A 14,906-nucleotide genomic window follows, 5' to 3' on the forward strand; every position below is an offset into this window, starting at 1 on the left:
TTTCAGAATCGTAATTATATTATATTATTTATCAATACAAAACTATCTGCTACATTCGTGTAATAGAATACTACGTGTATCGTTTTTTTAATTAAAAAAAAAAAAAAAAAGTGTATACTTAGTATTTAAATTTTGCATAATCATCCAATAATATTTTAGTTATTATAGAACATGTTACGTTGATGATTGGTTAAAAACGAGTAATAATATATTATTTAAGTACCTAGTGTTCTAGTAGCATTCATACCGATGTCGAAATTTCAGGTTTTTTAATCAGGTACCGTTTATAATATGAGGGATAATATTGTAACCAGGTTACTACTCGTATTAAAAAATGTTATTTTTAAAAATGAATGGCGTATAATAAATAATAATATCGTAATATAGAAGTGATAAAAAATATTAAATATATAATATAATATATGTTTTTTTCTCCCATGGGTTTTGTTTTTAACGATACATTAATTCTTTCAGCCACCTTCAGCGTCAGTAACATATTGAACTGGTGAGTTATACAATCGGTCGATTCTTTTTACATATTTCTAAATATTTATTAGTTATTAGTTATTACTAGCCTGTATTATTATTGTTATTATTATTAAATATTTATGAAGCTAAAAATTTATCTAGAAATAGAACAATTTTGTACCATTTGTCAGCCTAAGATATATTTTCACTATAAGTGGTGAAAAGGTTGGTTTATGTTTTAATGACCTGAATACCTCGAAATTAAATCATGTACAGAAAATGGCAATGTAAACAATTGGAGAATGTTTCAAGTTCTCAAGTAATTTTTAACCATATAACAAAATTCTAAAATTATTTGGTTGTAAATAATCGTAAAATGTATACGCTAATAAAATTTTTCTCATAATGGCACTTGAGTTTTTTCTATAGGTAGTTGTTTGAAGGAAAACTTATGGAAAATTTTGTGTTGAATTTTTTGATCATAGATATAAATACTAAAAATGTAATGAATTTTCAACTACAAAATTACTTGTAAATTTTCACAATTTTGACCTATTTTGTAAAAATTTGAACTTTGAACGCTTATAAAAAAAATGTTTACTAACAATTTTTGATTTTTTTTAACTACAATAAGAACGAATTATAAACCTTCAATTAAATTTTCAAATTTTTTTGAGCTCCCACATTTTTTTTATCGACACTTAAAAAAAACATTTAGAAAAATCGAAAATTTCAGTTGTCTATAAATAACTCAAAAACATCCAAAATATTTTGAAAATTTAACTGTTTATAGATAACGCTAATATAAATATTTGGGGGAAATTTCAAGTGCCTATTTACATTTTACAGTGATTCGTTTTTGAGTTTTAACCATATAAATAATTATTTTTTTTTTGGAAGCTGTTGGAAAATTCTTACTTTTGACTTCTAAATGCACCAAGAATATTCACTTTGGAATCCAAATCCACCCCTGAAGTTTGATATTAAAGCATTATTTCGACAAGTTATGCTGTACACACATCATTATAAAATCAATACATTCATCACTTCATTCAGAATCTAAAATAATAATAATAACAGAGTATATATATTATTCTATTTTTGATTTTAAATATCAGTATATTATTATTTTAATTAAATCTTATGGAGTATACCTATTATATTTGGCTGCGCCTTTAAACTTGACTATAATTTTCATTGATTTTGGAAGTAAATACAATAGTCATAGGTGTGTGTACTGTGTGTGTGGGCAGGGGCTCCGAGTATAGGGGGATTCGGGGGCTGCGCCCCCCCCCCATGAGTTTGGTATATTGGAGCTCTAAAATGAAATTAGCTATGTAAAACTTCAGTACAAGTGTAGTGAGCCCCCCATGATATTTTCAAAACTTGGCGCAATGGCGCTTATGTGTGTGAGTGATGAGAAGAGGGTGCAAAGCTTACGTGATAGACATTGATGGATAGGGGGACGCTCAGTCGCGCCACGGTATAGAAGATAATTTTATTATATCCTCTTATACCGTGATCGCGCGGAGGATAAGGATGGTGGGGTAACCGGACTCACCAGATTTGGGGGGATACAGAAGGAACTAACATATTATACTACTTCTGTATTAGTACAGTAGAAACTCGATTCTCGATAACTCGAACCACTATAAGTCGAATTTTCGATGTATATATTTTTTTTCGTCCCCAATCGATAAACGAGGTTCCACTACTGCATAATATGATAATATCGAAATTAAACGAGTGCACACATATTTAGCAGTTGTATTTTACAACATTAAATCCACAGCACTGGTGATCACAATAATAATATTTTATACTATACCTACCTATGTTTCACATTTATTAACAGCCTGCAGTCGAATAGATCACGTTACCATTATATAGCGCAATTATTATAAGTAATATTATATTATACTATTGTTTCTATTACGTGCATAGGTTTTGCCCAAAAACAGATTGATTGTTTATTTCATCGTATAAATTTTCATCTGCAATTTATTCTTAAGCAGTAATAATCGTAAAACGCGCATTTATCGTTGTTTATCTCAAACAGCAATATTTTGTTTCCCTATCTACAATGTAATTACAAGTACAAAGTGCAGCCAAATCGTAACTGCAACAGTGCAGCGATAATTGACTGTAACGAGAACGTCGCCCCGAGGACGGTAATTTGTTATTGTGACATACATACATACAGTCCATACAGACTCAGCTTTGCCAAAACTTACACGGTAGTTTTTCTATCACCGAATGATGAATTTCATGCCCATTGAAAAGGATTGTACTGTTCACGATAGTACGGTATCGCCATATCGGTACATGACACGAGACTCGCTCACAGAAACAGTTATTCTAGAAATATAATACCGAAACCACTGCAGCACACCAATGCGATGGTCGAACCCGATGAATTGCAGCCATTCTTCAGTAGATATTTATTGGCTGTTTATCGGCTCCATGGCTCGACAAACATTAAATAAACAAAAAATATTGATTGTTGAATTCAGAAAATAGTCATTTATTTCAGAGATTGATGCCAACTTGTCCAAAAAATTTTTTTGCTGCGTCATTTTTCGCTTCATAACTCGGCAAACCATATCCGTAAGTAGGTATCTACAATACAATATGCAAATTTTACATTATATACTCGTATCTTTTACTCGGAAATAAATGAACTTGGTTAATAAATATTGTATAACAATAAATATTTTTATGGACACCTTATTAAAAATAATACCAAAATCGGTTTTTCTACGCATCTCCAAACGTCAGGCACCAGGGTGATGCAGGATAAGATATGCAGAATCGGAGCGTTCTCTCGCTGGACAGAGAATATATTATTAATTATTATGTTTATATACATATAGGTATAAAAGATTGAGTAAAGAAAATAAATAAGTTTTCTAATGTCTAGTGTACTTCTTTTGCATTTTTTTTACATACTTGATTTTGTGCATTATAAATATTGACACCTGCAAATCAATTTTAAATTTAAAGCAGGTATACCTACCTACTGAATGTGTCCACTTAATCTGTTTCATTTGAATTGATAGGGTTGATCATTTGACACTTCTATAAAATTATTATTTTATACATAACAATATTACAAATAATATATTATATTATATTATTATGCATATATTTTACATACAACTACCAAATAGTATGCAAAATATAAGATATGATAAAAATACCTAGTGCATTGCAGCTTGGACGTAGTCATCAGCCTATTAACGTCACTGGACTTATAGAATGTATTTTGTGATACAATATTTAAGCGACAAGCTTAAAATACTAATTTCTGACTTAAAAATTTAAATATCAAAAAAATTCATCATTTAAGCATGGATAGATATAGATTTTATTATATAGGTTTTATTTTGTAAACATGTTTTAATTATTATAAATAGCTTAAATACTTTAATACGTACCTGTTAACGCTAATTAACTAAACCTTAATAATTTGAACATCATACTGATATTCAATATCAAGGCAAAATATTTTAGTATTTGTCGATGTATAATCGTTTGAATATAATGTTAGTAACTAATGTATTTTGACGTAAATCCCAGGGATTATAATGGACTTTGGTAGAGATATTTTGTTTTGATTTAATAATATATTAGGTATTAAGGTAATTTCACGTTATTTAATTAATAATTATTACATAGGTACGTAATCAAAAACAAATTCACTCTCGACGTAAAAATTAATAATAAACAAATAATTACACTCATCGTAGGAATGAATTCGTTATTTTTTTTTAATACTATAAAGTTAAACGTGTTTGGTGTTCCTTTATAACAAAAATAAGTGAACGTAATAAATGGTTTTGTTTTATACTATTTAAACATGAAAGTAAACGAATTCAATTTTCAATTTAATTTATGGACATTTTACAAACACTTTTAACTTATGTCAATTGAAAGAACATTTGCTGTTCTCCAGTTTATATTTCAATATAAAATATATATTTTAATATATTTCAACGAAAAAACTCAAGCAATTTAGATAATAGTTTAAGTATTAAAGCATTAGGTACCTATCTAAGTTAAAAGAATCATAGGAAAATATAGTTATATGCATCACTATATAAAGCTTAAAGCTTTAATTAATGTATTAAATTATTTGAGCAACAAACAAAACAATTTTTATAGTTTATACAATACCTATGTCTTCTAAGCAAACAATATCGACACTACTACTGGAATCTTCAATAGGGACATTATATTATTAGAAATTTTCATTATCATTAAAATTATAATTGACTATAAATTACAAAAATGTATGGATCAGGACAATCAGATAAGTAATAATGTTTTAGCTTAAAACCAAAATTTAATAATAATTGTAATTCTTAACTATCTTGTATCATTGTCATTACTCATTTGTAATAGGTTAAGTTACCTAACCTAACGTATCTTTGGTGTTTGGAAATTCAGTACAAAGTTTATCAAAAATTATTATACTACAGAAAAGGAATCTGAAGGTTATTTAATAAAAATCTATAGTAATTATTTTATAATATTTTATAGAAATTCGGTATGAGCATCTTAAGTTTAAATTTTTACGAAATTTGATTTTATCGCGCAAAATAACTTTTCTCATCAACTCAGTTTAAAAAAAGTTAATCTATTTTTTAAAATTAGTATGTAAATAACATAAAGAGTGAATGTTATTTAAATTCATAATATTTTGTCTATAAGTAGAACGGCATAATATTATCATTTATATTGTATATATACTAAACTATATAATTTATACATTAGTTTGTGTTATTATAGTATTGGATATTTTTATTTTATACTTATATAGTAATATTTACGTATAAACAAAAAATTTCAAAATGTTTTTAACTTAATGGATTTTTTAAATCAACTGTGAAAAGCTTAGTTATTTCAACTGTAAATTAAACTAGTTAAGTTCATAAGTTGATTAGAAAATAAACTAACTACCTAGTTAAGTTAAAAAGTTAAAAAACATTAACTTTTTAACTAGTTAATGCCCACCTTTGGATTCTAAAATATATTAGATTTGTTGAGTCTTTCTATAGTATTTGAAATTTCATAAACAAATAATGTCAAAATTGGTCAGTTATTATACTATTCAACTTTTATAAATAAAAAAAATCAATAAGTATAATATAATAATTAATTAGATATATCTAGGAATTCTAATAAAAAACTACACAATCAAAATATATTAAATACACATCATATTAAAAATAACCCTAATGTTTTTTGCATCAATCATAATAATATGCATACCTATAATATAGGTAGGTACCTGAAAATTACCTGTTGTTATAAATCCATTATAGGTACATAAATATATTTAGTCATTAAATATTAAGTACATGAATAGGTATTACTGGTATGTATAAGGTAAATAAATAGATAAATAAATGATAAATTGAGAAGACAAAAACAAAAAAAATCTTTCCACATATAATTAAATATATTATAGTGAATATTTGTTAAAAGAAATTGAATACAACCATTAATTATAAATATAAATAATACAATATGTCAATGTATTGATTATATCTAAACTGATATATGAATATAAGATATTGTTATAATAATATAAGAAGTTAATGATTTCATGATAACAACGTATTATGAAAATAAAATCTAATAAAAGTATAGGTAGTTTAATTAGCAAAAATGTTAATTTTTTTTTTTTAAATTAAAGTTTAATCCAAATATAAAATTAATTTTATTGAAATTAAACATAATATTTTATTAATACATTTGTTTAATGCCTTACGTGTTCATTAAAATTAAATATTATCTTGCTCTGTAAACTTGATCCTTTTTACTTTTAATGATGATTTTTCATCATTCCATGTGGATATCCAATTATATCTGTCCTTCCAGAAATTTAACAAAGCCTAAAATATTTTTAAAAAAATGATTTAATATATTATATAAATATGTTTAATAAGGAAGAATGTAAACCTTAGTATCAAAGTTTTTCCATGGTTTTGGACGGCCATTGCTTAAACACCCATCAGGGAAATTAGTCATACCACCAACTGACACACCAATAGATATGTAATACTAAAAATTCAAAGTTAAAATAATTATTATAAAATATTAACACAATAACTAATTAATATACATCAGAGTCAAATATTAAGTCCAATGGTAGATTTGATGTATCCAGTTGGTGACTTTCTCCGTCTATTTTAAATACAATGTTGTAATTAGACCAAGACAATTCAAATGTATGATAGTCATCAGACCAGGGCCGTGCTGATGTTGATTTCATCATAATTGGTTTTGAATGGTATTGTTCATCAATTTTTAAACCATATTTTAGAACAGAAATACTTTCGTCAATACTATTACATTTTAAATCTTTATTTCCAAATGATGTACCCAAAACTAATTTATTTTGTTCATTATTTGTACTGATCAAAGCTATTTCTATAAAAATTAAATTAAAACAACAGATATTTAAAATTAAATAAGAAACTTTTTGAACGATTAGTTTAGTCAATAATGTAGGTAATATACAATTTACCTGGCACAATCCAATCTCCAGTTGGGAATTTAGCTATTACCTCTAAATTTCCATAAAGAAATGATCTATGATTTTTTGTGATAAGTCTAGATGAAACTATAGGAGGTATTATATTATAAGATGAAGCATTCATTGAGCACCCAGAAGATCCATCATACTTTGTACATCTAAAAAACCAAAAATATGTATAGAAATAGAACATCAAATATAAGTTTTTAATTTAGATGTATAATACAGTACTACTACTCTACAGCAGAGCGGTTACCTACTTTCTTTTTTTTGATAAAAGTACTATTTATCTCAATTTAAAATGACTATAATATATTAATATACATACCCTTTCAGTACCAAACAACCGTTCTTGACAAAGTTATCTGATAGAATTGTAGGTTTGATGACTAATTCACCATTTTTTACAAATGAGTTCTTTTCAGAGTTATTGTAAATAACAAATTCATAATCCTACAATCAATATTATTTATTATAATTAATATTAAAATGTATTATTTTTTGAATCCTCTTTAGAGATGGTGAATTATAAAAAATAATAAATTAAAATTATGATTGCTCATTGGGTTTTTTGATTTAAAATTTTTAAATAAGTATAAGTCAGTGATTCTAAACCTCTACTGTTCTACCCCCCTCCCCTTGAGGATTTTCAAAAGTATCTTGTCCCCTCTTATAAATTGAAAATGTTAAATATATATAATATACTATATAATTGAATAAATACAACTTTTACTTCTTGATGACAACTTGCGCCTCTCCAATTATGTGTACAAACCATAAATACAATGAACCCCCCAGATTGAAAATACTAGTATAAGTAGATGCAAAATAAGATAACTTAATAATAAATACTATGATAGGAAAATTAACTGAAATAATATAACATAGCTCAGTGTATCATTAATCAGTAATAACTATATAATGAGGAATACAAATTTAGAATCTATCTGTCTACTTATGTTATTGTTATATTATGTATATTTATTATATGTATCACAGACTGAGTAGGGACAATAAATAGGGTTTCTAGTTTACTTATTTTGTATTTTTCTACATACTGGTTCTTGTGCAATATAAACATCATGACTCCAAATTGATTCCAAATTTAAAGTATTGAATTCATCCACTAAATTTATTGTTTCAGTTGAATTGATAGTGTGGACCACTTCTATAAAATATACATCAACATTTTATGTAATATTTACCTACATTTTATCAAAACTAGCAAATAATGTAACAAATATTTACTAATGAGATCATATATCTGAATTCTATCTTCACCGCCACATGTCTTACTAGAATCAGCCACACAAGGTGTATCACATTCAGATTCTAGTACTTTTTGTTCACTTTCTGGAGCACGATTACCACAGTAGCAATTAACACTAAAATAATATTATTTATTAAAAATAAAAATAATTTACAAATAGTATGTACTAAAATAATATTTTAGTACCCTAAGACTCCTGCAAATGGGTATCCACCATTATTACAGATTGCAGAACATTTACTAGGCATATTAGTATTAAGAAGTTCGAATTTAATATTGTTTAATGTGTTTTCCTGCATTACAAAACAACCTAAGAGCCGACCTTCGACTTTAAAATCTGTTGAAATATGAAAAAATTATAATCATGTAATTCATTGTTTTGTATTTAAATTGTATTTATCCTAGTTAGGTACTATCAAATATAATATAATATAATAATTTTTATTTTAAAAATTACCAATTAATCCAGTTGAAAATACCCCCATTCTCCAACCACCACCACAAAATTGATTAGCATCTCCTGAACACTTAGTGTTGCATTGTTTATCTTCCACTCTTGCAAATGCAGGTTCATTTGGTGATCGGCTTCCACAAAAACATTCAGATTTATATGTTACTCCAGAGTAAGTATACCCAAATTTGTAACAAAGATTTGAACAAAATTCTGGGGTATTCACAGAATAGGATCGTGAGTAACCATTGAATATTCTATTATTTTGACTTTCTTCGTAACATCCAAGGTAGTTATTTCCAATTATATCTGTTTTCCATTCTAATCCAGTACTGTATACATTTATAGCATTATTGCCACCACATGTATGTTGAGATGAACCAGAACAAGGAGTCGTACACAAGTCATCTCCGGTTTTAGCTTCATTAGAAGGTTTTGTAGAACTGCATAAGCATTCTCTTCTATAAATCACAAAATAAATTGTAAAAAATAATTTAAACTTATGTTTATAAATATTCTGATTTTCTACAATAGATATTCAAAAAGTTTCACTTACGAAGATATAAGCGCAGCATAAGGGTATCTTCTTGTGTGACAACTGTATACACAATATTTGGGAGTAAGGCGAGAATGTGTTATTTTCCAACCATTTAACACTGGGTGTCTCTTAGAATTGGTAAAACATCCAATAGGATTCACTGACACTTTTGCTAAGGAATCTAAATTTTTTTACATTTTCAGTAAATAACATATGGGCTAGAAGTCGCTACACAATTATTTAAGAATTTATACCTGAGTATAAAGTTTTGTAAATGCTAAATGTAGTACTACCGCCACAATATTCAGATGGGTTTTCTGTACATAAAGTATTACAGTCACTAGAACTTCTTTTTAAATTAAAATTTGGTTCATAATTTTTACATTCACAGATATTTCTATAAACAATAATTAAAAATTAAACATTTGAAATAATTTGAAAATTAAAGACTAATATACAAACCCTTTGACAGCAGCATATTTAAATCTATGAGTATTACAAAGATTCATGCATCGTTTAGGACTATTATTGATATCCATTGGGAATGATAAATATTTTCCTTTTGTTTTTTTCCCGTCATCATCAAAGCATCCAAGATATTTTTTTGGTACATAGTCTGTAAGTATTATGTTTTCAATATTACATAGCATAACAATACTATACACATATATTTAAAGTTTAGACACAATAACAAAAAATATAAGAATGTTATTTACTATGTTTACATTTTATGAGATTAAAATTTAAATCTACAATAACCTGTAATTCCTGTTGAATAAATTCCCATCTTCCATCCTCCACCACAGTACTGAGTACTATCACCAGTGCATTGAGCATCACAATTAATATCTTCTACCTTTGATGACTTTGCTGGTCTTTGATTTCCACACCAACATTCTGATCTATAAGTAAATAAATGTTTAAGTTATACAATATTAATTGTCTTTTAACAATATCCTACTATCTAAATAAGTAGGATACCCACTATCTACCTACCATTTATTTAAAAATAATAATTTAAATACCTAGGTAAGTAGGTAATAAATAGGTATTTACCAACTAACCATCTAATACATTAATACATCAATAGTAAACACAAATTAGTAGGTACTAGCCACTAGGTACATTTAGAATACCTACATAACAATATAATTATAAATTTAAATGAGGTTTTAATAATCTTAGTTTCATTAATAATATTCATAAATAATAATAATAATAGATTAAAGTAAAATATTGTTATTTTGTAAATACCCATATGTAACTCCAAAAAATAAAAATCCCATGTTGAAACATTTTTCTGAGCATTTCTGAGGAGTATTATAATTCATTGGCCCAGCTGGACCTTTTAATAAACGATTTTCATCATCGTTTGGAGTTTCAGCATAACATCCTAGATAAATTGGTATTGGGTAACCACCATGCCCCATAAAATTGCTTGCTTCTAAAATTGAAAAAAAATAGTACAGAATTAAAATAATATTAATCAACAAATGACATAAAATTGGTTATTTTATTTTATATTATAATTATAAATAAATTATAGTAGACAGAAGGTAAAAATTAAAAATATTTTTAATATAAAAGAATCGAGGATAGTGTAATGTAAAGTAAATGATTTAAGAGATTGAAGAAGTTTAGAATACATTTGATTATTATATTGTTAATGTATATTATTAATTTATATTTTAAATATTTAGAAAAATATACTATTTAGCAACTTTTTTATAAACTTAATTATATCGATAATAATAAAAAATCGATAATGCTTAGAGCAGCTATGTATATGATAATTGATTAGGATCGTATATTGTTTTTCTGTATTTCTTAATTATTTTAATAATTTTAAGCTTAAGATAAATTATCTATCTAGGTAAATGACTTTTTTTTTAGTAAATTATACGCGGAACTGTGGGAGTGCAGGGCAAATTAAAATTCAAAACTATATAAGGCACATATATAATGGAGTTTTTTGGGAATTCAACCCCCCCCCCCCCCCCCCCCCGAAAATTAATAGTTGTATAGTTTTTTTATATCAATCATTCATCGATAAAATATATTGATTATTATAAATTTTTTCATGAACCCCCCCCCACGAAATTTTTTTTGTACGTTACTGAATCGTTGGACCACATGCACAACAACGTTCCTCTAAAGTAACGGTTTGGTGTGCTTTATCTTCTTCAGGAATCAGAGAGCCGTATTTTTTCGAGAACAAACATGGACCATCTTGCAGATATTTATAAAAATTAAATTATATAAATTAACACTTCTTTAATGCTATTTTATATACTTTTAAGTTTTAGGTTATAAAAATATATTTGTTAAAAATATAGGTACCTACTTATTTGGTTTTTATAGTGATTTTAAAATCGCCCGATTCACTGCCCCACCATGTATTATTATTTAATTAATAATACCAAATATTTAAATTAAAAATATTTAAAATAAATTATATAATCTTAGGTACTTGAACTATCCGTTATATATGAAGACACTAAATTTGGCGGTCCTCCACATGAAGCTGAACCATCACCTGAGCATTTTATTGAACACTCGTAATCAAGTTGTCTCATAAGTCTTGATATGTAATTTTTGCTACAATGACATGTGCTAAAAAAATAAAATCAATAAACAATTATGACACAATTTGTATTTTTAAATCAATGTAATGTTAATTTTTTTGCCAAATATTTAAAAATAAAACATTAATATTATTTTTAAATAATATAACAAAGGCATACTCTTGTTTAAGAATAAAAAATGTGTATTTTTTTTCAGAACAAAAATCTGAACAAGATTGAGGTGTTACTGGAGTTAGAACACGACTCTCTTCTCCAAGAGTTAGTAAGTTTTCTCCCAAAAAACATCCTAAGAATTTATAATCTGTCTTTTGAGCTGCTAAAACTGATAAAATAAGATTGTATTAAGGTTTTAAATATGTTTTGATTATTATAAATAGGTTGAATATTTTAATATGTATACCTGTTGTCACAAATAAACTAAAACTTAATAATTTGATCATCATATTGATATTCAATATCAAGGCGAAAATTTCAAGTATTTGACGATGTATGATCGCTTACATAGTGTTTATAACTAATGTATTTTGACGTACACAACGTATAGGCACCTACTAATAGTTTTTATGTTTATAAATGTATTCAGGGTTAAGCATGCATTCAGGTTTATCAGGAAATCCCCACCATTTCAGACTTTGATTAATTTTACCTCTACCTAATAATTTATCTACCTAAAGGAATATCGCATGTTATAATGATAATCATCATTTGAAAAATACTATACTAATAGGTAGGTATTTAATTATGAATTATGATTATCATATTACAAACCATATTATGTAGGTATACCTACCTGAGCAGATTATAAGATAAATTGTAGTTTATGTTTTCAAACTATATGTTTGTATAATTGTATAAAAAAAATACGTATAGAAACAAATCAGAATCACAATTACAATTTATAAATATATTTTTTTATTATGGATGTATGTATCTTATACAGCACTTGCACAGTGATTTATGATTGTGAATGTGTATTTAAATTTTTATATTTTTATAGGTCCCTATACCTATTTTACGCAGTGTTTTAAATATTTCACATACGTACAATATACATATAATAATTACGTTGAGACTTGAGGTCCAATATCGAAGTATTAAGTATTGACAGAATTAATAGTCATGATAGTCTAAATTATTGTATGCATGTTAACTATAGTCTAAAATAAATTAAAAGTGGTTAAGATAAAATAGGAAAAATATTTATTATAGGCAATTTTACAAAGAAAAATGTATTGGGAAAATAGTTGTCAAATAATAAGAAATTATTGGAAAAGATATCAAGGATATTATTAATTTTTTTATTATGTTTGGAAGTACGATTGATATGCTAAAAATATATTATATATACAATTTATCCACAGCCATGATATATAACGAGTGAGTGGTGTGTCACCTCCAAGCTAAGATCTACAATTATACAATTTTAAAAACAAATATCCAAATACTTGTAAAAATCTATAAATAAGTAATAAATAACTGTCAATTGTATGTTTACAACTTATTTGTCAATCATTAAATAAAAACGTAAAATAAAACATTATTCGATTTAAAAAAAAGTACATATAATTAGATAATAATATATAGTATATAATATCAACCATTAATTCAGTGAATAGATAAGAATTGTGAATATTATGATTTCAATTTTTTATTAAATCTACTTGAGATCATATTTCCTATATTTTTGATTTGTTGATTATAACTTCTTCAAAAATTGAAACATACCTAACAATTTTTTAATCTCTACTTAATTATAACTTTTTAACAAAATTATACTTAATTTAAAACTATTTACCTTAAATTTGGTATCTAAAAATTACCATTATATTTGTTTAATATTTATATTTCCAAAACTTTATTGTTTTGAAAACTAAAATTTTTAACAAAATTAAAGATGCCAGTATATGAAATTGTAATAATATGTACCCATATATTGTATGCGCATGAAAATAATATACTTCTAAAGTTCTAAAATTTCAAATTCTTATTACAATAAGAGATAATATTATTGTCTGTGTTTTTTTTTTTTTTTTTAATGGCTAATTATTAGATCTATAGATACTTATTATTATTAAACTATTATTTTTTTATAAGTAGTTTCAATTTCACAAACATCTAAAAATGTTTTTGCAGTAAAAATTCATTAAATTTTTAATTGTAATAATCAAGGTTTAAAAATGTAATAGCAGAAGATTCCTCATAACTTTGTAAGTTATCTTACTAGAATAAATTACAATTATAATTATTATGTCGTAGTCATGTAGACAATAGATATGATATTTTTAGTTGAAATTAGTTCAACTTATTACAGTATTTATAATATTATTTACTTGCAGTATTGATATTTAATTATTTATAGTAATAAAAATGAGTTTGAATTTGAACTCTATGAAGTCATCTTGGTAATTACAAAATATAAATATTAATCGCAAAATAATAAAATCCCAGTATCGGTTATTATAATATTATGAAAATCGCTACCAAAAATTGTTATATTATAAGTTACGTACCTACAGAGTTGTTTATCAAATTCGATGATTTATTAATGTTCTAAAAGGTATAATAATTATAATAGGTATACCATACTGGATTGCGCCAAGGTGAGCGAGTCTATAAACATCGCACGATGGTACGTATTATTTTATTTTTTAAACACATTTATAGTAAGAAGTATTTACAATTTTTGCAGCACCTCTGTTCATATTAGAAATTTGACGCAATTATGATAAAAAAGGTAATTTTAAATATACAGCATGAAAAGTTGCAAAAAAATTATCAAATAAACAAATTATTATAAAATAACAGAATAATTTTGTTTGAGGTGAAATACATTAATTTTGATTTAGTTAAAATTACTCAACCTACTTATAGTTATTTGTCTAAGACTATGATAGGTAGCTATTATAAATTTATAGCTTTTAATTGTATATAATAAAATAATTTTAAGCAACAAAAACGGGTTTTTTTTTATCAAATTCTAAGAATATGTTTTAAATTACTATCAACCTATTATTTTAAATTGTATAAGGAAATCGCTTATTATAAGTGTG

The 14,906-nt window shown here is 25.6% G+C and overlaps 1 protein-coding gene across 1 annotated transcript; it reads right to left on the minus strand.

The window, feature by feature from the left end:
• Positions 1-5,910: 5,910 nt before the first annotated feature.
• Positions 5,911-12,423, minus strand: LOC114124562 (uncharacterized). Its single transcript, XM_027987855.2, has 17 exons — positions 12,257-12,423; positions 12,016-12,178; positions 11,742-11,884; positions 10,526-10,715; positions 10,031-10,173; positions 9,734-9,887; positions 9,526-9,668; positions 9,290-9,452; positions 8,740-9,194; positions 8,469-8,619; positions 8,261-8,397; positions 8,071-8,180; positions 7,341-7,465; positions 7,004-7,170; positions 6,599-6,906; positions 6,436-6,537; positions 5,911-6,368 (listed from the first exon to the last, which is right to left on the minus strand). Exons 1-17 carry the CDS (start codon positions 12,297-12,299, stop codon positions 6,258-6,260), a joined length of 2,808 nt encoding a protein of 935 aa, XP_027843656.2. The 5' UTR covers positions 12,300-12,423; the 3' UTR covers positions 5,911-6,257.
• Between the last annotated feature and the right edge of the window lie 2,483 nt (positions 12,424-14,906).

This window comes from Aphis gossypii, chromosome 3 (genome assembly GCF_020184175.1).
Source record: "Aphis gossypii isolate Hap1 chromosome 3, ASM2018417v2, whole genome shotgun sequence".
NCBI lineage: Eukaryota > Metazoa > Arthropoda > Insecta > Hemiptera > Aphididae > Aphis > Aphis gossypii.

Excerpts from the sequence above, each read along its gene's own strand:
- LOC114124562 (XM_027987855.2), bottom strand. The coding sequence starts at position 12,299 with ATGATGATCAAATTATTAAGTTTTAGTTTATTTGTGACAACAG. Across the intron at positions 6,538-6,598 it reads ACTTAATATTTGACTCTGAT|TATTACATATCTATTGGTGT; the intron begins GTATATTAATTA and ends TTGAATTTTTAG. Across the intron at positions 6,369-6,435 it reads GGAAAAACTTTGATACTAAG|GCTTTGTTAAATTTCTGGAA; the intron begins GTTTACATTCTT and ends AAAATATTTTAG.